Source organism: Spermophilus citellus, assembly GCF_964194105.1.
Source record: "Spermophilus citellus genome assembly, chromosome: 12".
Classification (NCBI taxonomy): domain Eukaryota; kingdom Metazoa; phylum Chordata; class Mammalia; order Rodentia; family Sciuridae; genus Spermophilus; species Spermophilus citellus.
The window spans coordinates 6,235,464-6,261,705 of record NC_138198.1 but is presented as its reverse complement, the minus strand read 5'-3'; the positions used below and the strand labels follow the sequence as shown (position 1 = coordinate 6,261,705).

General features: G+C 39.1%; 1 protein-coding gene across 2 annotated transcripts in view; it reads left to right on the top strand.

Moving 5' to 3' along the window:
- LOC308631964 (contactin-associated protein-like 3) overlaps nucleotides 1–26,242 on the top strand; it is a gene marked incomplete at its 3' end in the record, with an annotated part of 203,915 nt that overhangs the window by 126,491 nt on the left and 51,182 nt on the right. For both annotated transcript variants that reach the window (XM_081263514.1, XM_081263513.1), the window contains exons 9-12: nucleotides 3,952–4,095; nucleotides 13,437–13,608; nucleotides 17,799–17,905; nucleotides 20,877–20,996. In XM_081263514.1, the coding sequence (XP_081119640.1) occupies nucleotides 3,952–4,095; nucleotides 13,437–13,608; nucleotides 17,799–17,905; nucleotides 20,877–20,996 (543 nt within the window). The remainder of the gene's footprint in view (nucleotides 1–3,951; nucleotides 4,096–13,436; nucleotides 13,609–17,798; nucleotides 17,906–20,876; nucleotides 20,997–26,242) is intronic.

Here is a 26,242-nt window from a genome sequence, read left to right as displayed (position 1 = left end):
CCAGGCTCAGTGGCACATGCCTATCATCTCAGCTGCTCTGGAGGCTGAGGCAGGAAGATCACAAATTTGAGGCCAGTCTCAGCAACCTAGGGAAACCCTGTCCAAAAATAAAAAAATAAAAAGGGCTTGGGATGTGGCTCAGTGGTTAAGCTCCTCTGGGTTCAATACCCAATGCAGGAAAAAAAAAAAAAAAAAAAAAGAAAAGAAAGAAAGAAAAATCCAAGAAACAAGACCATGTAAAAGTAGAAGGGAACTATCAGTGAACAGAAACAGGATGTGGGAGGAGAGGTGATGGTGTGTGGGAATGTCCAAAACATGTCACCTTCATGGGAGAATATGAGGCCCACTACTCAGTATAATTAATATGCTCTAATAATGAATTTCCTACCAGGAAAACATAACTCCTATTCAAGTAAGAGGACCCAACAGGGCCTTTTGCTACAATAGCCCATACTAAATTCCTCTGGTAGATGGGGAGACCTCTATAACGACTCCTTGTTTTATCCAGAAGAAAAATACAGCCCTTCCCTCTTTGACAAGCAGGTAAGTCACAAGGTGGGGCCAGCACCCTGGTTAAACCCCCACACAGACATCTACAAATCTACATGTCAAAGAAATGTCTCCAGGACCCCAAGAAAAAAAATGTCCTTAGGTTGTCAAACTACAAAAAATCTAAATCGAATTTTTATAAGTTTTTAAATAAGATTTCTAAAGTTATTTTAAAACTAAGTATTTTTTTTCTAAATCTACATACACATCAAAGAGGCAGAGGAAGAATTTACACGTTTTCTAAAAGAAATGTTCTAAGAAAAGGGAGCGCAAGTGAAAGTCTTTGGCATTAAGGAAGTTTTTGTTTGTGTGTTGCTGAGGCTGGCTTTGAACTTTCGATCCTCCTGCCTCAGCCTCCCCAGTCATCGGGATTACAGGCATGCGCCACTGTGGCCAGTGATTTGTGTTTTACACCAGGAAAGCCAGTTCAAAAAAGAACTCCAAATGCTTCACATGTATAGTCAGAAAAAGGAATCCTGAAATGAAATTGCACATAAGTGCAAATCTAGCAAAACTGGTCAGTGTCCAAAGGACAGCAAAGCCCTGTGTTCCTTCCCTGAACTGCGTGTGTGTCTCTGAATAGATCTCACATGCATTGCTCTCTGTTCTCCACAAGTCAGTTTCTGTCCCAACACGGTTGTAAAATACCTAGTCGAAGATAGAGAGTTATAAAATCAGCTTAATTCTTTTATTGAAAAGATTCCCAGCCACCTCTTTGGTCCATTTCAAAGTCTGTTCAGATTTTTTCCTTCAGTAGTTAGACATTATTGCTGACATGTTGCATGTTTCCTAGATGTGGCAAAGGGCCGAGAAAGCGTTTTCTCCAGTTGTGGTTTGCACTCTAACAAGAATTAAATACAATCAAAGTCCTTACATCACACCCACACACCCACCGCTTTAGCTGATGGATTTGGGAGAGTGACATTGTGCTTCCAATTTAATTGTTGACAAGAGATCATCTTCACATGCAAACATATTTAAAAAAAGCATCTCTGTTGTAGAACCTTACTTCATTAATTTAAGATTTCTCATTAAAATGTTCATAAATTCTGTGTATGATTTCCTTGGATATAAATTATGGTCAAAGACCAATTATAACCTAACAGTAAAAAAGAAATTATTTGCAGGATAAATGATAAACTTAAAAAAAAAATTACACCAAGTTTACTTTCATTTTTCAAAAGATATTTTTAGAGAGGGTACTATCAGGATTTTACATAGTTATAAAAAGAACATGTCAAGGATTTTATTTAACTCATTAGTTAGTGAGGGAACCAGATGTTTCAACAAATTCAAAGGATGATTCAGAGGATGACAGATAATGTAAGCAGAAAGTGACAATGAATTTACGTATAATATAAAACCAGTCTGTTTCCTGGGGTGGGATTGGGGGGAGGAGGTAGGAGGTCAGTTGGGTTTCCACCAAATTCATTTGCATGTCTGGGGACAACCATCTTTCACTTAATTTGACTTTTCTACCGTTTTAACAGTAGCAAAGGAACTCAAAGAAGGTAAAAGGCACAGAGATGCACAGTATCAAAGGAACCCAGAGATTGTGTTTAGACAGGGCCTGTGTTTACATTGAGGACATTAATCATCTGGTGCGTTTCAAAGTACAGTGTTTCCTTATGACTCTTAGTATTTCTGTTTCTGCTTCACGTATCAGTATCACTGAAGGTTAAAAGGGAAAACTGGAATATTAACGTTAATCTTTACCACACTACATTTGAAATGCTAATAATATATTAACTTTTTTTTTTTTTAAAAAAGTATGTGTGGCAAGGAAATAAAATGAGCAAGAACCATTTTAATAATTAGCAGGCTTCCTAAGATCATCAGCTAAAATGTTAAATGTATTACAAAAATTCCTCATAACCTAGAGGTTAATAGATTTGACTCCTTAAGATTTTTGCCTAATTTTGAAACACCGATGAAGTATTCACATAATAGGCTAATTTCACTTTTAATCCATTTATTGGCACATATCTTTGACATATTACTTAATGAAAGAAAATAATAGACTACCTCTAGTGATTATAAATACTTAGTGCTTAAAGTTGTCATCAAAGAATTTATCATGCTATCGTATTATTTCAAAATAATATGATATAATAATACAGATATAAATGTAAATATATAAAAACAGTGTACTTACATGTAAGGTATACCTCTAGTTACTTCCTAAGCATTTTAAATCAAATATTAAATAAAAGAAGGTACAATTGTCTGCAATTGTAATGCTCTCATTCAGAGAACACATATGTTAAAGATTTTAGCTGGGGTTGTGGCTCAGTGGCTGAGTGCTTCCCTAGCTTGTGTGAGGCACTGGGTTCGATTCTCAGCACCACATATAAATAAGTAAAATAAAAGGTCCATTGACAACTAAGAATAAAAATAAATTTAAAAAAGATTTTATTTAGCTCATTAGTTACAAGGAAACCAGTAAGATGAACCAATCAGTTCAAAGGAGAGTTTCAAGTACCATGCATCCTGGTTGACAAGGAATGACAAAATGAGTTTACAAACAGATACAACTTCATCAATAGCTAACTCTGGTATCTCACAGGCACAATAATTTGCATTTCTGTGGACAAAAATCATTTTGCATTGCCACCAGTTTTGCTCAACTATTCTGAAGTCCCTCAAACAGTGCAAGCAGAGTTGATCTTGATGGATGCACTATAGTGGGTGCTTAATGACCTTTTCTCCCATTCAAGACTTTTACAGTTTTTCTTTTCTTTCTTTCTTTTTTTTTTTTTTGTACCAGCGATTAAATTTAGGGCCATCAAACCACCACTGAGCCACATCCCCAATCCTTTTATTTTTATTTTTATTTTTTTTTTATTTTGAGACAGGTTCTCACTAAGTTGCTTACGGCCTTGCTAGGTTGCTAAAACTGGTCTTGAACTTGTGATTCTCCTGCCTGAGCCTCCTGAGTCACTGGGATTATAGGCATGTGCCACCACACCTGGCTACAATTATTATTGACTTAATTTCAACAACTATCTCCTGATTCTTTGAGAATATTTATTTTTATTAGATTTAGTGAAGCAAGTAAATATTCCATTTGAAGACTGAACCTTATAAACTGCATTTTGAATCCCATGGGTAAAGACTTTGGGCATGTATGTCTGATCATTAAATTCAAGGTGCTACTTTAAGCACATTATCAGAATTGATTAAGTGACTCCTTAGAAGGAGTAATATTTTTCACCTGTGTGCTCTGGTCAAAATAAATGAAATCCTTTCATTAAAGAAAGGTGGCTAATTTTTCCTTTTCCCCATGATATATCAACATGTAAATACTGCTCTCGCTGGACTGATTCAGTGGTCTGAAAAATTGTTTCCAAGTGTTTACAAAGTTCATAATTCATCGTTGCCTTTCACCGACCTTCCCTCCAGGTGCTGGGCTCAATGACGGGCAATGGCATTCTGTGTCCCTGTCTGCCAAATGGAACCACCTGAGTGTGGTGGTGGACAGTGACATGGCTCTCCAACCGCTGGTGACGGGGCTGACGGGTTCCAGCAACACCTATTATCTTGGAGGTAAGTGTAGGCAGGTCAACTACAGGGGCCAGTGGAACCATCTTTACCTTTACTGCCCTGCCTGCATCCAGGGTCTCTTGTCAATTTAAATCAGTTCATATTAAGAAATGATCTCTCTCCTTCTATAACATATCTAAAAAGTTTAATTCTTTTAATCTTACTAATGCAAAAATCAATCCTTCCAGTAATTTTACTTACTGTTTCAATGACCTCATAATTTCACATAATGTTAAAAGAAAATACATGCTAGCTACAAGCAGCAAACTGGAAACAAGTGGAATTTTTTCAGACGGCAAATGTCATAAGCAAATTCTCTACAACAGATGATTTTAGACTTCTAACAGCTTTTAAGAATCAAATAAATCAGGCTGGGGTGTGGCTCAGTGGTAGAGCGCTTGGCTAGCATGTGCGAGGCCCTGGTTTCTATCCTCAGCACCACATAAAAATAAATAAATAAAATAAAGGTATTGTGTCCAACTACAACTAAAAAAATAAATATTAAAAAATCAAATAAATCATATTGACCAAAGTCATTGGCTTACTTAAAATCTTATGATACATATACTTCAACTCATATTATTTAATCATTTTTACAGCTCAGTTTATAAATGGATAAATAGATGTTTTTTAATAGGAAGGGAGTAATAGGAAGTATAAAATATATTGTAAAGAATTTTTTGAACATCAGAAATAATAAATAAAAATGAATAAATAGGACACAAGTATACTAAATGTAGCTATAGTGCAATTGGTGCAAAGGGCCAGATATTTATATCCTCCCTAAATCCACATGGTAAAATCTTAACTTTGGGAGGATAATTAAGTTATAAGGATGGAACCTCAAGAATGGGATTGGGATCCCTCATAAAAGGACCCCAGAAGCTTCTCTAGCCGTCTTTCGGCTCTGTGAGGACCCATCAGGAGGGCGTCCACCTGTGAACCAGAAAGCAGGCCCTCTGCACACCACGTCTCCCATCGCCCTCATCTTGGACTTGCCCCTCTCCAGAACTGTGGGACGTTAGTTAAATAGCCTCAGTTGGTGGTGTTCAGTGTCGCCATCTGAACTGATTTAGGCATCCGATGGACAGCACGGATCTATTATTCGGAAGGAAATTTTGCTTCTTTTTTTTTTTTTTTTAAATTAAAAGAAACACTAAAAGCAATGTCGTGGATCCTAGATGCTTCCGTGAGATGTGATGTGCCTTCCAGATTAGGCTAGTATACCCGGAACGCCAAGGGAAGAGAAATAGGTGAGGACGCTACACAAAGGAACACAGATACCTGTGCATGGCAGGATTGTCCCCGTGCCACGGTGACACCACCTATGGGGGAAAAAAAACTGTGGGAAAGAAAACTACCTATGGGAAAGGAAACTCATTCTGGAGTAAGAGAGCTTTCAACCCAGGAAGAGATTCCAGGGGAATGTGGACACACTTCTCACCATACAGTTAGTGGATACCCCAACACCCAGGGCCACTTAACTAATGCAACCATGTGTGGTTCTCACTGGAGTGCTCCACAGAACTACAACACCCTCCTTTCTTTTTCTTTCCCTTTTTAATTTTGAGGTTCTGGGGATCAAACCCCAAGGCTTGTGCATATTAGGTGAGCATCCTACCATTGAGCTATACCCCACCCATCACCCATCCCTCCTTTCCTACAAAATGAAGAATCACATGTACTCAGGAATATAGACCTAGTAGAAAAACTCTTTTGCATACATTCCACAATTGCCTTCTGATCCATCTGTGTGTGTGTGTGTTTCACATTGAATATGTACATTTTCAAACAAATAACCACATATATTCAAAGACTTCACTAAGCTGTTTTGTGCCACAGAGTGTATATTTATACTGTTAAGGTAAATTGAAATAACCTAGAAAAATCCCTGAGCAAACAAAGCTAGTTAGGCTTCATAAGTGACCTTAACCGTGTTTGATTTGCAAACATAAGGCAAAATTTAACTTGGTTTATTTCTTGTAAATGCCTGTCTTTCAAAAATTCAAAACTGATGTTAATAGATCAGAAGCCACCAACTAACTTATGTACACTCGGATTTTCCAGCATGGTATACCAAATGGGCAGTTGTATAAACAAACAATTGGTGTGTGTGTGTGTGTGTGTGTGTGTGTGTGTGTACAGAAAGCAGATGCTCACTTCCATGTTTGAGGACAAAGCCTTCCCATTCCACCCTCATGGCAGAATCAACTCCCTTTTATAGCTGCCTCACTCGAGAATTGCTCTTAGCTCAAATAAAACACTTCGCATTTTACTTTTCCTCAATTTACCTCTTAACAGTTGTACACATGTATCTATAGTTAGATGCTCCACTTCTCTGGGTAAACAAAAGGAGTTTCAGTTTCAAGACATCAAGGAATTAGCATCTTAATTGATCTTGAATGGATGATAATATAAGGAGCCCTCTAAATAAATAAATAGAAAATGCCACTACACATGCCAAACCTTGGGACCATGCTCAGTTAGCTTTAGGAATGGTGGTCCAAGATTGTTAGCCATCTGAGGAGTTTTGCATGTTGAGGATGATGCTAAATTTAGGATTTCCAAGTATGAGTTACAAGATACCCCTTACGTCTGCTCTCAAAAGATGTGATATTGTCAAATAATTATCTCTAATAAAAAAATTTTCCAACCAAGTGCAGATGAACAACAAACTGTTTAGGGATATTCTGTGAAGATGAGGACAAAAATCTGTATAATGAGAGAAGATGACAGAATTGTGATCCAAGTGGCTTTGTTTGCACAACTGTTAGCCCAGATGGGAAAAGGTCCAGAGAGAATCCACCAAACAGACAATAAGAAATGTGAAACGAGGCACTCTCTGGGAATGCATGTTCATACATGTTCCCATTTCCTTCAGAAAGTATTTGATGTGTCTCAATAGACAACTACATGAAAACCAACAGCATTTCATGAAGGAATGTGTGAACATCTTGGGTGGGCAAAGCTCCCCCCAGAGCTGCCCTTATCCCTGGAAGCCATGAACGTGTTACATGGTTGAAAAGACTTTGCAGATGTAATTAAGGTTACAGACCTTGACATGGGCACATTGTCCTGAATTATCCAGGCAGGCTCAATGGAATCTTAAGAGCACTTGGGGATTTGACTCTGGTTGGTGGCAGAGAAGCCCAAGGGAGGTGTGACAGAAGATTCAGGCAGATTAGAAATAGACGTCTGTGCTGTTGCTGGTTTAGAAGATGGGTCCAGCAATGTGACTAGGAAAACAGACAGCCAGAAGGATCCAAGAGGCCCCTGCTGACCAGTAAGGAAACTGGATCTCATTCCTACAACTCCTCAGTCTTTCAACAGAAAGTTAAAATGTCAGAACAATGGTTTTATTCTGTTTTATTTAAATTATGGGTGTCCTCAGAGCTAACATAAGAACATAAGCATGAGCCATAGAGCAGACAAAGTGTTAGAAATGGTGAGGCTGAACCTTTGATCCAAACATATAGGAAGTGTCAATAACCGTTTGAAATAGATACACAGCAACCACAATCCAAGTGGGCATGTGCACAGGTAAAATCCTATTTTCCTCAGAGGTGATGAGATGGGTTGGCTTGTCCCTCCCTCAGATTCACAGGGAGCTCAGACTATGACAGTATCTGGAAATAGGTCTTCCCTGGTGAGGGTGGAGCAAGTCATGCTCTGTTGGTGGGAATGTAAATTAGCACAGCCAGTAGGGAAGACAGTGTGGCTGTTCCTCAAGAGACTAGAATCGGAGCTACCTATGACCCAGCTCCTGGGCTTATAGCCAAAGGAAATGCCATCTGTGTGTCAGAGACACCTGCACTCACAAGGGTGTCACACACTGTTCCCAACAGCCAGGATCTGGAATCCACCCAGTTGTCCATCCGCAGATAAATGATTTTTTAAAAATGGTATATAAACACAATGGAATAATGCTCAGGTGCAAAAAATCATGAAATCTGGTATTTCCTATGGCATGGATGAACCTGGAGCACATTATGTTAAATAAGCAAGGCACAGAAAGACAAACACTGCATGATCTCACTTTCTTGTGAATGTAAAACAGCAGATCTCATAGAAGTTGAGAGTAGAATAATGGTTACTGGAGCCTGGGTGCAAGGATGAGCATAGTCAATGGGTGCATTGCATATCTCAAAATAGAGAGGAGATTTTAAATGTACTCACCCAGAAGAAATGATAAAAATTTATGGTGATGGACATGCTATTTATCCTGAGTTGATCATTCATTACCCAGTGTATACATGAATTGAAATGTCATATTGAAGTTCATACATATGAACAAATTTACATAACAACAAAAACTACAATTGATTTTTAAAAACTTAAATTTAAACAAATGAGGTCATTAAAATGACCTCCAATCTAATACGATAGGTGTCCTTATTTTTAAAAAGCAGGGGGGGATGGGCTGGGGATGTGGCTCAAGCGGTAGCGCGCTCGCCTGGCATGCGTGCGGCCCGGGTTCGATCCTCAGCACCACATACCAACAAAGATGTTGTGTCCGCCGAGAACTAAAAAATAAATATTAAAAATTCTCTCTCTCTCTCTCTCTCTCTCTCTCTCTCTCTCTCTCCTCTCTCACTCTCTCTTAAAAAAAAAAAAAAAAAAAAAGCAGGGGGGGATAGCCAGGCAGGGTGGTGCACATCTATAGTCCAGCAATTTGGGAGGTTGAGGCAGGAGAATTGCATGTTTGAGGCCAGCCTCAGAGATTTAATGAGGCCCTAAGCCACTTAAAATAAAAGATAAAAAGGGCTGGGGACAGAGTTCAGTGGTTAAGTGGCCCTGGGTTCCATCCCTAGAGCCAAAATAAAAAAGGGAAATGAGAACACAGAGAAACACAGAGGGAGAACATCCAGAGAGACATCATGTGTAGATGGAGCATTGGATGATCCACCTGCAAAGCTAGAGATACTTGCTGCTTCCTCCTGGGCCCCAGCACACTACTGTGCAACTGGCCTACGGAGGTCCGATTCAGGCCTCAGTACCCTGCTGCTGCCACTCTGCCAGGAGCCCCTTGATTTTTAAATTCTTCTAAAAAGTATTTAGTTAGCAAAAATTATACACACACACACACACACACACACATGCATGTGTGTGTGTGTGTGTGTGTGTGTGTGTGTAAGGTACACATAAATATATATCATGTACGGATTACCACTGTCAGATTAATTAACACATCCATCCCACCACTCACAGTTACCACTTGTGTGTTGGAAGAGGACTAAGGACACTTAAAATCTGTTCTCATCAACTTCCCAGTAAATAGTACAGCATTATTAACTACAGTCACCATGCTGGCTTACTTTGTTTTTAATGGGGATGATGAAAAGAGATTGGGAATTATGAACTGAAATGCATGTCTACCAGATAAGCTTCATTAAAGGGTCATGTGTGGGGACAATTTTAAACAGGCCACCCTTTATGGAGCGTCCCTTCATCGTGCTGCTCCATAGGATAGTCACATGATAAATGATCATGATTACTTATTTTTTTTTCCTGTTTTATTGCATGGTACATATGTTTCCCAGAGCCTTGGCTTCTCTAAATATCTTAGGTATTTCTTTCATCTGATAAATGAAAAGCATGTTTTGTCCAAAGTGACTAATAGTTTAACTTTACCAGTGATTGCAACTTTCCTTTATTGCTAAGGAATAAAAAGGGAAACGTTTTACTAAATCAAGGAACGTGGCAGCCTTTCCTAAGCAGAATATCTGCTGGCTCTTTGAGTGCAGCTAGAAAACATCACAGCCTTGGAGAGGGAGCTCAGAGAAGGGAGGCTAAGGAAGGTGTGATAAATCTTCATCTTTGGGATGTTCACATGGAAGGTCCTCATGTCATTCAAATTGCCAATAGTAAGATGTACTTGCCAATCAGTGATCCAGCTGCTGATGGCTTCAGGACAGCTTCACATCTTGCCACTTTCTTCCTGGAGTTGTTTTGATGGAGAGAATGCAATATGAAAGGAAAATTCATCCTTAAAATTGACGGCAAGCCCACACATCATGCATCCCATAGTTCCAACATGAACCATCCTGTGAGCACTTTCAGTGAGAGTGCAGGACGCTGTCCACCTGTGAAGCTCTGGTTGCTCTCTTCCCTCCCATTCTGAGGAGTGCACATCTGATCAAAGTTGCTTTAGGATGTTGCTTCATGTGATAGATTTTATAACAACCCTAAGGGGCAAATTATTTCGCAAATAGTCAATAAAGCCAAGAACTATCACTTTAAAAGTAAGGGTTTATGAAGCTCTGACAGGTAGGAGGGAAAATGCCATCCAAACTCTTTATGATATCAAATAAAATTAACTACAGGAGATTATTTGTCAAACAGTGAATATTGTATCACCACTTACAGTTTAACATTCTGCCTGTGAGTTATAATAATGCCCAGGCATTCAAGAGCACATTTCTATAAATATATATGTGCTAATGTAATACATGCTTGTTACTTTTATTTTTGTCATAATAGTATTTATTTTTACCAAGATCATTACAAAAATATTTAGAAAATATTTAATATTTTTCAAAAGAATGTACCTATCCCATTACATGAATATACCTATCTTATTTATTACCTCTGCTCTTCAATTTGACTATTGTTAGACAATTGTCTTCTCTGCTTTTATCTTTTATAAAATTATATAAAAATTACTTTTATAAATATTCTTGAGCTTGTCTGCTTTTTTTTAGTAAATTTTGAATTTTCTCTATGCATGCCTATTTAACTGAATTTACCCATTTGAATGTAAACCTTGGAAAACAATAGATTTAACCATTTTTACAATGTAAAGTGGTTAAGTTGAATTGATGCACATGAATTAGAAATAGATCATTTCTTAACATAGAAACAGCCTCTGGTACAGCTAATGTTCATTACCCAGTTTAATACATTGAAGACTACATGATCCTATTATTATTATTATTATTATTATTATTATTACTGCTACTACTACTACTACTACTACTACTACTACTACTACTGAATATTGAGCCCAGGAGTGTTCTCCCACCTACCACCTAAGCTACATCCCCAGTCTCTTTTATTTTGTATTTTTGAGACAGGGTCTCTAAGTTGCTGAGGCTGGCCTTGAACTTGTAATTCTCCTGCCTCAGCTTCCCAAGTTGCTGGGATTACAGGTATGCACTCCAGTGCCCAACTCCAGATTCTTCTCAAACATTGTGCATTGCAAGCTTTAAGAGGATTTTATTCCATTCCATTCATTGATTGAATTAATTCCTTGATTCCAATAAAAAGAATCTTCATTGCCTGTTCTTTGAAATTGTACAAGTGATTGATAACATAAAGTCAAAGACAGATGAATGAAAACCACCTATGTTCTGTAATCATTCTTTAATTCTTTTTTTTCAAGCAATTGTTGAATTAAGTTTGACACTTTGAGGTTTTATTTGAATTATAGTTCTTGAATAATGCACAGATGTTAAATAATCCATGATAAAAATCTAGAAAATAAATGTACCTTTGGTCACACTGGTAAAATAAAGAAATAAATTCCAAGTTACAGATCAATCTAGAACCCATAGAGCTATGGCATTTACTTTTTTCGGGGGAGGTACTAGAGATTGAACCATTAAGCCACATCCCCACCCCTTTTGTGTGTGTGTGTTTTATTTAGAGACAGGGTCTCACTGAGTTGCTTCAGGCCTTGCTGAGTTGCTGAGGCTGAATTTGAACTCATCATCCTCCTGCCTCAGCCTCTCAGGCTGCTGGAATTATAGGCATGCACCTGGCAATACCTAATATTTAAATGATGGAAAAAATAAAGAAATTAGATTCCATAAGCTTGAAAAGAATAATGCTGTGCAATCAACACAAACAAGTTTTTTTTAAATAGGGCAAGTAATAAAAAATTTCAAAAGCTAAAATCTCATGAAACACAACCAAAATTATTAATTTGATTTATGATTTGTTTGGCATTATGCTGTTAAGAAATGAGGCACCCATTTCATATTCACAAGTTAAAATATTTCCTGAATCAGAATTAGATCATCTAAGACCCATGACTTATTATGTAGGCCAAAGCAAAGATTTTTTTCATATGTTTAAAATGTTGTTAAGGAAAAGAAAAAAGCAAGTAGAATATTTGACAGAGATCATATTGTGCTCCTCAGAACCTTAAGCATTACTACCTGGCCTCCTACAGAAAACATTTGCAGACTCTTGTTTTAGATAAATGCCTTGTAATTTGATTCTGCAACAAGTCCCTTTGTAATGCTTTCCTTTCTTTAATAGTAGTGTGCACTTTTATCCCTTCTCTTAATCTGGCAACACGTGAATCTAAGTTCCATTATCAAGTTATGTACTGTAGCTCAGCAGATAGTGGGAGAGTTCAGATCACTAATTTTCTACATGTTTGAATTTATGTGTGGGTAATATTGCCTAATTCAAATCAAAGTTGTGGTCTTGCTCATACTTATTAATGTAAGTATTTCTCTTCCACAAAGCCCACACGGTCAAGGTAAATTATATCATAAGCATCACCATTTGTACGTTAGTTGATGGGTGTGATGAGACTTTTAACATTTAACTTATTATATTGGAAATGATCAAGTGTCTGTTTAATTTCTGTTCGCTCATGGAACAGCCTATACTGTTCTTTTATTTATCATTATGTGCCCTAGAAGTGAGGTGTCTCCTTTTTCTTTTTGTACTAAGTTGTTAACACTAGAATGTAGTCTTTGGTTATATATGTGACTAAAGCACTAAATACTGTTAGTAGAAAAGCCAATCTAAATATTTCTGTTCAGTCAACATAAAACTAGTTTTAAAATATTCTCAAATGCACACACATTCTAACACACAAAAACACCTCCAGGGTAGATATTAAACATGTTTAGATACATAGGAGCATCCAACTATATTTTTAAGTAGCATTTTCCACACTTCACAAATACAGAGGCTCTTACATGAAATACGGGCTATGACTTGACTTATTTTAACTTCACCTTCATTTTAATTTCTCTTACTAATGCTACATGATGCCAAAATTTATTATTTCTTCTTCGATGAAATTTTAAAAGTCAAACATCTCTTCTTTTTGATGTGCAATAATTCCTTGTCATGAATTTTAAATCTTAATCCCCGCCCCCCCCCCCCCACTTTTTAAACTTCTGAATTCCAGGTATCATCCAACATTTGATCAACTCTGACTTGTGTCCTTCTCACCTATCTAGTGAGTGATGTAATGTGTCACCTCCTATCAAAATTCATTCTTCAAGAATCCATAAACAGGGAAGCTGCAGTCCTCAGAATAAATACTGTGGACCCGCTTGGTGACGTTGTGGATTTCCTCCTGTCTTTGTCTCTGTGTGCAGGCTGTCCCGACAACAGCTCAGGCTCTGGATGTGCAAGTCCTCTGGGAGGGTTTCAGGGGTGCCTGAGGCTCATCTCCATTGGTGGCACAGTGGTGGATCCCATCTCGGTACAGCAAGGGGCGCTGGGGAGTTTCAGCGATCTTCAGATAGACGCCTGCAGCATCACCGACAGGTAGGGGCCACCTGGGTCATCTCAGCAGGCCTGCCTCCAAAGCTAAAAGGAAAAAACGGCAGACGCATGGGGAAAAAGTGAATTTCATTCTCTTAATCTTATTCTCTCTTTTTTATCTACTATCTTTCTGCAGGGAATAAAATAGTCATATTACAGTGAGGATTCAAAACCTTCATTTTTAGTTGTATAAACTGTGTTTTTCGGATGATAGCATTTTATAAAAAGGCGTATGTATACCTCAGGAATTTTAATTAAAAATGGCCCCATGTTACTGGGCTCTTAGTCATCAACCCAGTGCTGGCCACCATGCCACTTGTGGGTGGCCATGCCGAGGGGCAGTGTGTCTGGACAAGTCACTGTTGTTTTCATTTGTGGTGTCAGCCATCAAATACCAAATCTCTTCCATGGAGCAGATATGAAGTAATCTCTGGAACTGCACCACAGAGGTTGGTGAAGATAGTTGTGTAATGACAAACTCAGTGAAAGATGGAGACTACAAGATAGATATTTTAATTTTTAACAATTAAGCCTTCACACAGTTCATACTGCTAGTTATTATGCCTTATCTCTATTACTCTTTTGGCTGAAAAGTTATAATCACTTAGAAGAATGATATTTCTCTGTATGAAATGCCTTATTGCCTTCCCCTTGGCATGTGCCATCAATAAATAAATGCAGATTATGACTCGTAACTATAAGTGTGGAGACATCACATGGTACCCCACAAACCTATACAGCTTTAATGTCAATTAAAATAAAATAAAGCCAAGAATTAATGCTATAGATTAAAAATAAAAAGTTAATACAAATTTTAGAATGTCCAAACTTACTGCCTTCTACTTCATCAGTAGTTCGTTAGTCATTCTGCTTTAAACATTAGCCATAAAACTGTCTTCTCCCCCTAAACTTGTTTCAGTTTACAAAGCATAGTGATATTTTAAAAGAACATAATTTCTATGGATTGAAATTTTCACTACTAAGAACTTGATTTAACCAAGAATAATTTCCCCCTTGAAACTTCTGTTGATTTGTAGGAAAACAGAGAGTCAAAGAGGAAGAGTGTATCACAAAACAATTGTCCCAGTAACTCCTACTTTTGCCTGTGGGGTTGGAATTCTTGGCAGAGACTTTTAGGACTGCGTGGATGGGACCAGGCTGTGTCATGGGGATGGTGGTTGGGAGCTGGTCACCTGTGTCTGGAGATATGCCATGGAGCTGGTCACCTGCTCTTTGGGTGCCAGCTCACCAGGCAAGATGCAGGACCCTCAGCCAACAGAGGCTCACGGGGAGGTATCCCAGGGCTGTCACTGTGAGGACTGAGGACAGTCAGCTGTGATGCAAGTGTGTGGCTTTCTCCTTTTGTAAGTCATTGATATCTTGTCAAGGACCCCAGATGTGATCTGTTCACATCTTATCTGTTGTGAAGTGCTATGGTTTGGATGTGTTAATGGCTTCAGGAAGTGGGGCCTAGAGGGAGGAAGTTAGGTCACTGGGGGCATGCCCTGGAAGGGGAAGTTGGGACCCACCCCTTCCTCTTTTTGCTTCTTGGCTGCCATGAAGTGAGCAGCTTCCTCTGTCATGTTTTCCGCCATGATATGCTGCCTCAGCCACTGTGCACTATAACCACTTCAGAGAAGGGTTTGTGGCTGTTATCCTTGTTGTTTTGGTAGCAGGGATTGAACTCAGGGGGCACTTGACCACTGAGCCCCCTCCCCAGCCCTATTTTGTATTTTATTTAGAGACAGGGTCTCCCTGAGTTGTTTAGGGCCTCACTTTTTGCTGAGGCTGGCTTTGAACTCACGATCCTCCTGTCTCAGCCTCCTGAGCCACTGGGATTACAGGTGTCTACCACCATGCTGGCTCAGAGAAGGGTTTTAAGGAACACTTTTCAAATGAGATTACAAATTGGCTTATCCACTATTTCATTCTTGGGTCAGTGTATAGAGTCTAGCCTTTCAACATGTTTTTATTTATTTTTATTATTATTAGTTGTTCAGAACATTACAAAGCTCTTGACATATCATATTTCATACATTTGATTCAAGCAGATGTTTTTAAAACAACTACATATCATAAGCAGTAAAAATGGGAAACCTGGTGCTACCATGTGATACTCTAAAGAGTAAAAGAGCTTTGCTATTTCCCTTCTCATTCAGTTTGGATATCCTGAAAACTCACTTCTAAATATCTTGAACACAGGTCTATGAACCTCTCTCACCCTTTTGGGGAATTAAAAATTATTTTAATCACAAAATAAAAATTTGTTCTTCAAACACCAAAGCTAAAAAGCCTACTAAATATATGGGATATGAAGTCACCTTCTTTTACCAAAATTTTAGGCTAAGCAAAAAACAGCCACGTGTACTCAGGATGACATGCTGCAGAGCACGGCCTCTTCCTTCAGACTCTCATGACCTTAGTGTAAAAAAAAAAAAAAAAGTCCACCTTTGCCTTCCATGCCCTGTGTCATGGTCCAGGCCACCTGGAGCTCTCTGAACAGGAAGGCCTGCTACCTCCCCACTAGAACTGCCAGGTGGCACAGGCTCCCCACCTTTGACCCCACCTTTCTCCAGCATTAGTCTCCTTTACTCTGGGTGGCTTCTCTGAACTACATGTAAAATTGTCATTATTGATATGTTTACTTGAAAACAAAATTATGATGAGCCTGTTCATATGTTTCTGATCACTTAATAGTTCTTCTAAGATATTTTAAGTAAAACTACATTATCAGCAGTGGTTTGTAATCTTCTTATGATTTGTGGAATCTTCACGTCAGGTTGATCTTAAAATGTTCCATATGTTAAGGAGAAGGGGAAGGGCACCTACTCATTGCTCTGGGTCCCTGTCATACTTTGACCCTTGAAATATTTGAAAATTGTGACTCTGATTTCCCATAATTATTCTCCTCTTAGACTAAACTCTCCTTAACTTGAGGTAATTAGTCAAAATCTTGACCTTAAACTTGTGGTACTTTGCTGGGGTGCCGGCACGCAGGTAATTCGGTGATCTCTTCTTCCACAACCCTTTCAGTTTCCTCGAAGGACCCCTTCGAAGCCCCTGGAGACTCCTGCCAGTGTCCACATGGTAGCTTCCTGCCTGGCCTTGGTCCTCCAGCCACAAGCAGGAGGTCTCACTTCCCTCCTCCCCTCCCCTCTCCGGCTCCTGCTCTGGGCCCCTGCAGGCAGGGCCAGGTCCTAGCTCCCCTGCACCTGCCTTTCCAATACACACTGCTTTTCCCCTCGCAGCCTGGGCCTCCAAGTTCTGGGCCTACAGTGCAGAAAGCCAGTGGTGTTTAGGTCCTTCACTTCCCTCCTATCTCCTGAGCAGCATTCTCAGCCATGGGACAAGGTGGGCAGGGGCAGATCCCAACCCAGCCTCTGGGAGGCCACCATTTGTCCCTGGAATCTCCACGCTATGCTTAGAAACTTGCCCGTTCACCCAGCACCCTTCTCCAAGTTCTTCTAAGAACCTGGAGGCCAGTAGGCTGGAACAGCCTCACAGCTTTACAGTGGGATGCAACAGAATCCAGAAAGCTCTGAAAGTGCGAGAACTCCACTCTGTTTTCTATCACGATTGTGTTGGCTATTCGGGGTCCCCAGAGACTCCCCATGTACTTTAGGATAAATTTTTCTATTTCTAAAAATAAAAATTTAAAGCCATTGACAATTTTATAGATATTGCATTGAATCTACGATAGATCTTAACATTGTTAAATCTACCATTAATTGATCACCCATTCTAAATCTAAAGGGCAACACGTGGACCTAAGTTAAATGTTCTTCACGATTCCTGGAGCTATGTTGCATTATGATGGAAGGTGCTCCTGTCTCTCTCTCTCCTCCTTCTGTGTCTCCTCTTTGAAAAATGTCCACAATGTAGTATAGTGCTGGGCAAATTTTATATCTGTAATTGATTTTCCCAGCCACACATTAAGTTAGTATTTTGTCACAACAGAAAAAAAAAATATGACGTGTTGAAAGTTGTCAAAGATACATATGATCAGTTATAGGCCAGTAAATGTATTTAAATAAATGTATCATGATGACCAGAAAATCTTGATGACAAATCACTAGTAACACGACATTTTCTTGGGTATGTTGTACTTTTGCATTAATCTATTTTTAGTAAAGAGGATTTTTATTTTATGCAGACTGACCAAGGAGAATAGAGCCGTATCTGTTTCCTTACAGATGCCTGCCCAGCTTCTGTGAACATGGGGGTGCATGTGCCCAGTCCTGGGACACCTTCTCCTGCAACTGTGAGGGCACAGGCTACACTGGAGAGACCTGCCATTCCCGTAAGCCTTCCACCTCATTGTCCTCATTTCTGTGTCTTTGTCACTTCATTTCCTTTTCATTCATCGTTTATGTGTGCCTGGCATCTTTTCGATCACATATTCAAATAAGTCTTTATTAATTAATTATTAATATTATCAATTAATAAGTATTTAATAATAGTTAATTTCTAGATTATATTTAAACCACCTCACTTTATTTTATCATTAATTAGTTATCCCCCACCATGTTGGGGATCAAACCCAGAGCCTCATGCATGCTGGCAAGCACTCTACCACTGAGCCTGGCCCCCAACCCCAAGCTCATTTAATACAAGGGTGTTGAGACAGTGTACAGAAATGTGGAGTACTAAGTCGGTTACACAAAAGAAGCTGGTAAATATGATGAATTAGGTATGGTAGAATAAAAGTAAAGAGTAAAATTAAGCTAGATTAAATCAGGAATGCATGATGTCACAACTCATTCCTTTCCTTGAGTTGGGCTGTAGTTTCAATTGAGAATCCTTTTAATCAAAGAAAAGTAGAAAAATACTCAGTTGCCTGGCTTTCATTATTAAATGTAATAAAATTAAGTATAAAAAATAACGGGATGGAAATTATAGAAGAGGCAATTAGATATCAGCTAAAAACTAGCAGACCTTTAAGGTCTCTTACAACTTTAATTTTCCTTGCTGGTAATGATGATTATAAGTGAATAATTATAAAAGTATGCATTTATGGAGTACAGAAATATATCTATCCTCATGCAAATAGTGATTTGCATGAATTAACTCATTTAACCCTAAAGCAGCTTCAAGAATAAAGTACTATTATTATCCTCATTGCAAACCGAGGACAGAGAGAGGTCAAGTAACTTGACCTTCAGGCTACTTAAAGGCATCCTGAGAATTTGAACTTCAGGAAGTAGGCTCTAGATCCTTAGCTCCAGCATTTGAAGGGTGCTCCTCATACCAGAAGCTTCAGAGTCACTGGGAACGTGTTACAAATAAAGAACCTCAGGTCTCACCCAAACCTATTGGACCTGAATCTCTTGGGATGGAGCCCAGAGGTCTGTTTGAACCAGCTTTGCATGTGCTCCTAATGGACACTGTAGGAAGCACTTCTAGGTGACTTGCTATAACTTATCTATACTGCCTCTCCCAAGTAGACGTCATCTGTCTTTAGTGAAGAATCATCCTCTATCTTTTAAAGCCCAGACTAGTTTATTGACCACTAATTTGTTAAAGATTAGAACATGCCAGAAGCCTTGAAAATCTCTCTCTCACACACACACCCTTTTTTGTTGTTGTTGTTTGAACTTTTAAAGTTCTCTTCTTTCTGTGCATCTCCTTGCAAACAATTTGCCCTTCCCTGGGTCTTTAAAGAAACAGTGTAAGACAGGAAATCATCACTTCGACTCCCTTGCACTGAGGTTCTACTTGAAACTTATAGCAACTCCTTGTGACTTCTTTAATTTGATTTTTATAAAAACTGTAACAGGAAGGCAGGGTGTGGAGTGTTATTAACTCTGCTCTCTGCATGCAAATGAGGCTTAGGGAGAATCCTGTGCTCCCAGCTTGAGGATCTAGACAAGAGCTTCTCAAGGGAGCAGACAGTCCAAGGCCATCTCTGCTGCAAATGTAACTCAGAGCAAATCTGAGGGAAAATATCAGAAATTTTAAAAGGAGCTATTCAGATTTCACTCTGATGTAATGATATGGTTGCTAATTGTGGTTCTCCATAATTGTGGCTTCCAAACAGGTACACCAAGCAAAGGTGAAATTTCACCAAGCCCACAGTCAAGGACCGTGAGACAAGACTGCTTAGAGTTAAAACAGGTCATTTTTGTTTGGGACACTCATATAATTATATGTGTACACATTGTCGTTTAAGTCAAGAAGTTCACATAAAACAAGAATTCTCCTAATTTGTTCACTATGTAGGTCTAATCATTGTCATTAATATGAATGAATCCGAGCAGGCATTTATAAATTTGTGCATTTAAATAAATATACAAGTGGGAAAGAATGACAGAAAAGCAATCTGTCCTATTTGTGTTTTCATCTAAGAAGTTTGTTAAATAACTGTTGATTTGGACCATTTACTGTGGGGCCATTCTCATTTGACAGCTGGTTGTATTTACCTTAAGGTTGCTTAGATTTAAGATGTCCTCTTGCAAAGTTTTTTTCCTCCTGTTTTGCAAAATGAGAAAGAATAACTCTCATCCCCTTCCTTGGGCTTTGCTGTGGACCCAGAATAAGTCAACCTCATCAAGAACAAAGAAAATAACGCAGATTGGGAGCTAATTAGAATTGCAGTGCAGGAAAACACAGATTTAAGCAATCTTGAAAAATGTATCCTGAGGTTTTACTAAATGGCAGAGAATTTATAGCTTTAAACCATGAGGGGGTTGGAAGTGGCATGACTTGTTGGAAGGTATTAGGTTGCTGGCGGAGGTTAAGCTGTTCTGTAAGGAAGGGAATTTGAATACAATCATGAATCCACAGCAGATAGGATTCAGATTCACAGATTTCTGTAAAATGCCCCTTCAAATCTTTGACACTAGGCTTCAGAATCTTCATCTTCCTTGCTCAAAAGGAAGAGAACATTTACATATTGAAACTACAATCCCTAGACATTGCCCAGTGACCTCACATTCCCATGAAAATCTTCATTTTAGTCACCAGTACACTTTTTCCTTTTTCTTCAAATAGAACTATATGCCAAATATTTATTTAGCACCTAACAATGTTCAACACTTAAATCCATCTTGACTTGCTAATGTCCTTCTCCTTTGTTAGTGAAAGTACATTTAATTTATAATATGTCACCTTTCTGTCTTCTACCTAATCAAATATAATGTCATACAAACTAATTAAAATTATGTCAGGTAATATGTATCATGTGTCTGTAATTCAGAAATGGAAACCTTTGGACACTAATTAAACCAATTGAGAGATCCCTTCTGCTTCTGATGGATGGTGTTCTCCTACAGCACTGTATGAGCAGTCCTGCGAGGCCCACAAGCACCGAGGGAGTCCTTCTGGGCTTTACTATATTGATGCTGATGGCAGTGGCCCCCTGGGACCGTTTCTTGTGTACTGCAACATGACAGGTACGTTAATAACCTTCAGACCTGGATATCAACTGTTTATGCCCATGATCAGGATAGGCCAGGGAGAGATTCGCTAGTTGGCAGCATTGTTAAAACATGCAACTTGATATATTGGCTAATTTTATTGTCAATAAAACTTCCTTGTATTTCTTACTTACCTTGGTTGGGTTATAGGTGAAACTTAATGTTCTGCTATGACTGCAACACTTGTCACAATTACATATTTTTCATATGCACCATGATGACATATAAAGCTTTGATTCTGTGATTTACATATTTTAAAAATTTAGAACAAAAAAGAGATTTTTATAAGTACTAATAAGATATGTATGTATGTATGTGTATATATATCTTCAATAGCATGTAATTTTTATAATAAAAGAAATTTGATTTGTGTTAATATTATCAAACCACTCCTGGTTTAGATATTATTACAAATGAACACAGCTTGATTGTTGAAGGTTGCTGTAAAATGCCTCTTAGGTAATTAAATTTTTACAGAAATCTGCCCTAGCAAATTTCAGTGAGCTCTCTGGAAAGAAGAAATGTGAAATAAATAGTTCTCGTTTAGTGTGCAGAGAAAAGGTTGTGAAGTCCCGTCAAACTGGACAGTGACCAAATGGACCAGCAAACACCTAGAAAAGAAGGAAACAAACAAATGAAAGTACATAGAAATTAAAAATGCTTTAGTGAAGATTGCCAAAGAATGTTTAAAATGTGAATATTCCAAAAATTTAGAACCACGTGATCAGCAAAGCACTGAAGATATAAAATACAGAAGTCCCACCAACAGAAACTCACCATCTCCCAAACTCCCTGGTTCCGACAATCACACTAACATGAGAAGGGTCCAGCACCCAGAGCATCAGCCATGCAGCTTTCCCGGGGTCCCTTGCTGTGGTTCAGCTTCTTCACAATGGGTTCTTGCAGTAATGTGGTCTTGGCAAATATCAAAGGACTTAACCAAGGTCACACTTGCAAGGATCTTGTCATTGTTTTAAGATGAGAAGAATGAGGCTTGGTGAAGTTGGTAAGGGAAGCATCTAATGACAAAATCTACTTAATGACAGAGGAATCACTAAACTCCCCTAGAAAAAGTCATCTTCTCTCTGGAGGTTGCATTGCTTATAGCAGATTAAGCAAAAGCAATTAAAAAAGGTGCTGTTGTCAAATATTGTTCCACTAGCTTGAAAAATGCATGTAGAGTGATAGCTTTCAGGAGCCAGTGGCTTCCATCTGTCTTGCTAAGGAGTTTGGAAGTCACCGCTCCATCTTACTAAGTAAAAAACTGGACAAAATGAAAAATCAATGACTCTTCCTAGATCTAGCAAAGATGTGAAGTCACAGAGCAGACTGCTGTTCCCCCTATTGGAGAGAGAAGCAGGCAGACACAGAGAATCACCACTTCCCAGAGCCTGGGTGGGAAAACCTAAAAAGTGATTGACAAATTGCTGGAGTCCCTGCGGAGACAAGTCTGGGAACTCAGATCTGCAGTCAGAGAAGGATCCTTACGCTGTGAGGAGCTTGACCTGTTTCTTACAGTGATATTGGAGGAAAATCTCCTTATGCTTCCAGAAGGGTAAGTGGAGAAAGAATCACCTGGAAACACTCACCAGAGCATTCTATTCTCCTTGACCTGCCCTTGAGAAAGAATGTTTTCAGAGCCTAAACTATTGGGATATATTTCAGAGTTTAGCCTACTTAGGAAAAGGGAAATGCCTGAGGGTGCTGGGGAGGGAGCTGAGGCCACAGTGCAGAGGCCCAGGCTCATGATGGCATCACACAGGCCCTCCCCCTGGCTGCATCTCGCTTGATTCACTAAAGGTCTGGTGGCAGCATGACTTGGACCAATGCATCACCCCTGGCTATCAGGAAAAAATGTCAAGGAAAACCAAAAATAAAACAAACAGCAGAAAACAATTCAAAAGAGAAAGAGGAAGCCATAGAAACAAATACGGCAGGGATGTTAGAATTAGCAGACTAGGAACTGAAAACCACTGGGACTAACAGATTAATGGTCTAAGAGACCAAGCAGACAGCATGCAAGAGCAGAGGAGCCGTGCATCAGAGAGGAGGGAATTCTCAAAAAGAAGGAAAAAGGGATGCCAGAAATCCAACTATTGGAACAAAAATGAAAACATGCCTCAGATGAGTTCATTAGGAGACTGGATATAGCAGAGGAAAGAAATCTCTACGTTTGGGGATATCAAAATAGAAATTTCCAAAACTGAAAAGCCAAGAGATTTTTTTTTTTTTAAAAAAAAAGACTGAAAAAACTAAACCCAGAATATCATGAGAATTGTGATATAATTATAAAAGGTGTAACTTTCATGTAAATGGAATATCAGGAGAAGAAATAAAGAAAGGAACAGAAGCCAATTTTGAAGCAATAATAACTAGGATTTTTCATGAATTCTTGTCACCCATCGCAGATCCAGGAAGTTTAAAGAACACTAAAACAGGATATGCTACTAACCACTGCCAACGTAAAACCATGCCTAGGCACGGATATTCAAACTGTGGGCCATCAAAGGTAAAGAAAAACCTTGACAGAAGTCAGAAAAGAACAAAACAAAACAATAACAACAACAAAAACCCACCTCACCTCCACAGGAGCAAAGATAAGAATCATATCCGACTTCTCAACGGAAATCCCACAAGGGAGAAGAGGTTTACAGGTGTGTAAGTCTCATGATGCTCTCTGGGACAACAGTTTTCCAGATAGATCTCAACCTGTTTTTCTATGATTACACTGTGATCATTCATGACTGCAAAGTTATTAAAGTGAGTTACCCAGGACCATCAAACCATGACTCAGGACCCCAAAATGGCACGTGACTGATTATCTTCAAGGCCCCACTGAGTGTCAGGTGTCTGTGGATTTGATCCAGTCGACAGGAGAAACCTGAAGGTGAATGGAGAGTAGGAGCCATGCACACACAGGATGGCCAGGAGTTTAAAGATTCTGAAATGAAAAGAAATTCATGCTGAGAACCTTATGAAAGGAAAGAGCCTTGGAACTGAGATTGCTGCAGGAGGCCTGGGCGGCCCCTTTGTGAGGACAGCAGGCCACGGTCATTGAATTCAAGCTTGTGTTCCCTCCTTCAGTTCACAGGTTCTGTCTGTCCTTTCCGTCCCTTCGTGGACACCGTGCTCTCCATAGGAACCATGGCCAAAGGGTTGTTCCAGCCATACTGCCGGCTTCCTTGTCCCTCTGTTTGTTATTTTGATATGGTGGGAATATGGTTTGTTATTTTGATATGGTGAACAGCAGTAAGACTGTTAAACTTCTCTTACACACATTTGGAAACCATGTCATTAAAAATCCTGAGATGTGACAGGATGGGAGGGTGATTTCTCAATAGAAAACCTAATATAGCTGGGCATGGTGGCACACACCTGTAAACCTAGTGACTGGGGAGGCTGAGGCAGGAGGATCGCAAGTTCAAAGCCAGCCTCAGCGACTTATCGAGGCCCTAAGCGACTCAAGAGAGACCTTGTCTTAAAATAAAACATAAAAAGGGTTGAGATGTGGCTCAGTGTTTAAGCATCCCTTTGGTCAATTCCTGGACTAAAAAAACCCCCAAAAACAAACAACAAAAAACACACGTACTACATTGTTTTGATTTTGAATTCTTAAAAATGTATATCCATATGAATTTTCCCCATCCCTACAGTTTGGAAAACTCCTATGTAAAGTGTCCCTTATACTAAATATGTCTTTTTTTTAGAAGCTAAAGGACCAGGCAGCATTGATGTAGTTGAACTGGAGCGACTTCAAAGCAGCTCCTTGTCCACTGACCCATAGCTATCCATTCAGCTAGGCGATACTTTACACCATCAAGCATGAGTTCCCTTGGGAAATGAAAGAACCTAAAGTTCTTTCCTTGGAAGTTTGTTCTTTTGTGTGTTTTTTTTTTTGTTATTTTATCAAAACAATCTAATGGTTGGGTGTGGTGGCACACAGCCTGTAATCCCAGAGACTTGGGAGGCTGAGGCAGGAGGATTGTAAGTTGGAGGCCAGCCTGCACAACTTAGCAAAGCCCTTTCTCAAAGTAAAAATACATAAAAGGGCTGGAGGTTTAGTTCAGTAGTACAGTGCCTCTGGGTTCAACCCCCAGTACCACAAAAAAACAGACAAAAGTAAAAGAAAACAAATTCAAGTGATCAACACAACAGAAATACATCAGAAATTATCATCAGATGGACAGATGGCCAGGATTACTGCCTGGATGCTCTATGGGACGCCCAAGGCATGTCATTCTTCAAGGGCTTGCTTACTGAGAAGTTGATAGGCTTTGAACAAAGTTGCTTCCTGTGGAATTCCATCAATCTGTAGGTCCCATTATCCCCAAATGCATCTTTCATAAATTTATTTGATAATAAGGAAAATAAACACACAGATGAGGAAAATACCGAGCAAAAAAATACATGGACATGCCCAGTTTAGCCTCATTTTTGTGTTGATGTAAAAAGTGATTTTTACATTATATTATTAGACAAGTCACAGAAATTTAATCATCAGTTCTCCCAATATATTCTTCTCTTTGAGGCTGAATTCTGGCTAATGCGTTGCTAAACAAATCCAAGGCAAAAAGTTCACTGCGAACTTGCAGTGATTCAAATTTTGATTAAAAACTTAATTAAGATGAAATCTCAGTGTAGTTTTTTATTTGCATTTTCCTCCAAAATTACACTGAGATTTCATCTCACAGCAGTGAGAATGGCAGCCATCAAGAACACAAGCAATAATAAATGCTGGAGAGGATGGGGAGGAGAAGGAACGCTTTTACACCGTTGGCGGGACTGTAAATTAGTACAACCACTATGGAAATCAGCATGGAGTTTCCTCAAAGACTAGGCATGGAACCACCATAATATGCCCAGCTAGACCGCGTGTGGGTATTCATCGTGAAGAATTAAAGTCAATATCCTGCAGTGACGCATGCCCACCCATGTTGATAGCTGCACAGTTCTCAGTAGCTAAACTGTGGAACCAGCCTGGGTGTCAGTCAACTGATGAATGGCGACAGAAAACGAGGTATATATACACAATGGAGTTTTATTCGACCATAAAGAAGAAGGAAATTATGTCATTTGCAGGAAAACGGATGGAACTAGAGACGATTATGGTAAGTGAAATTAGCCAAACTCAGAAGGTCAAGGGTTGCAGACTTTCTCTCATATGTGAGATCTAGAGAGGAAAAGAAAGGTGGAGGTGGGGATCTCATGAAAAGCAGAGGAAA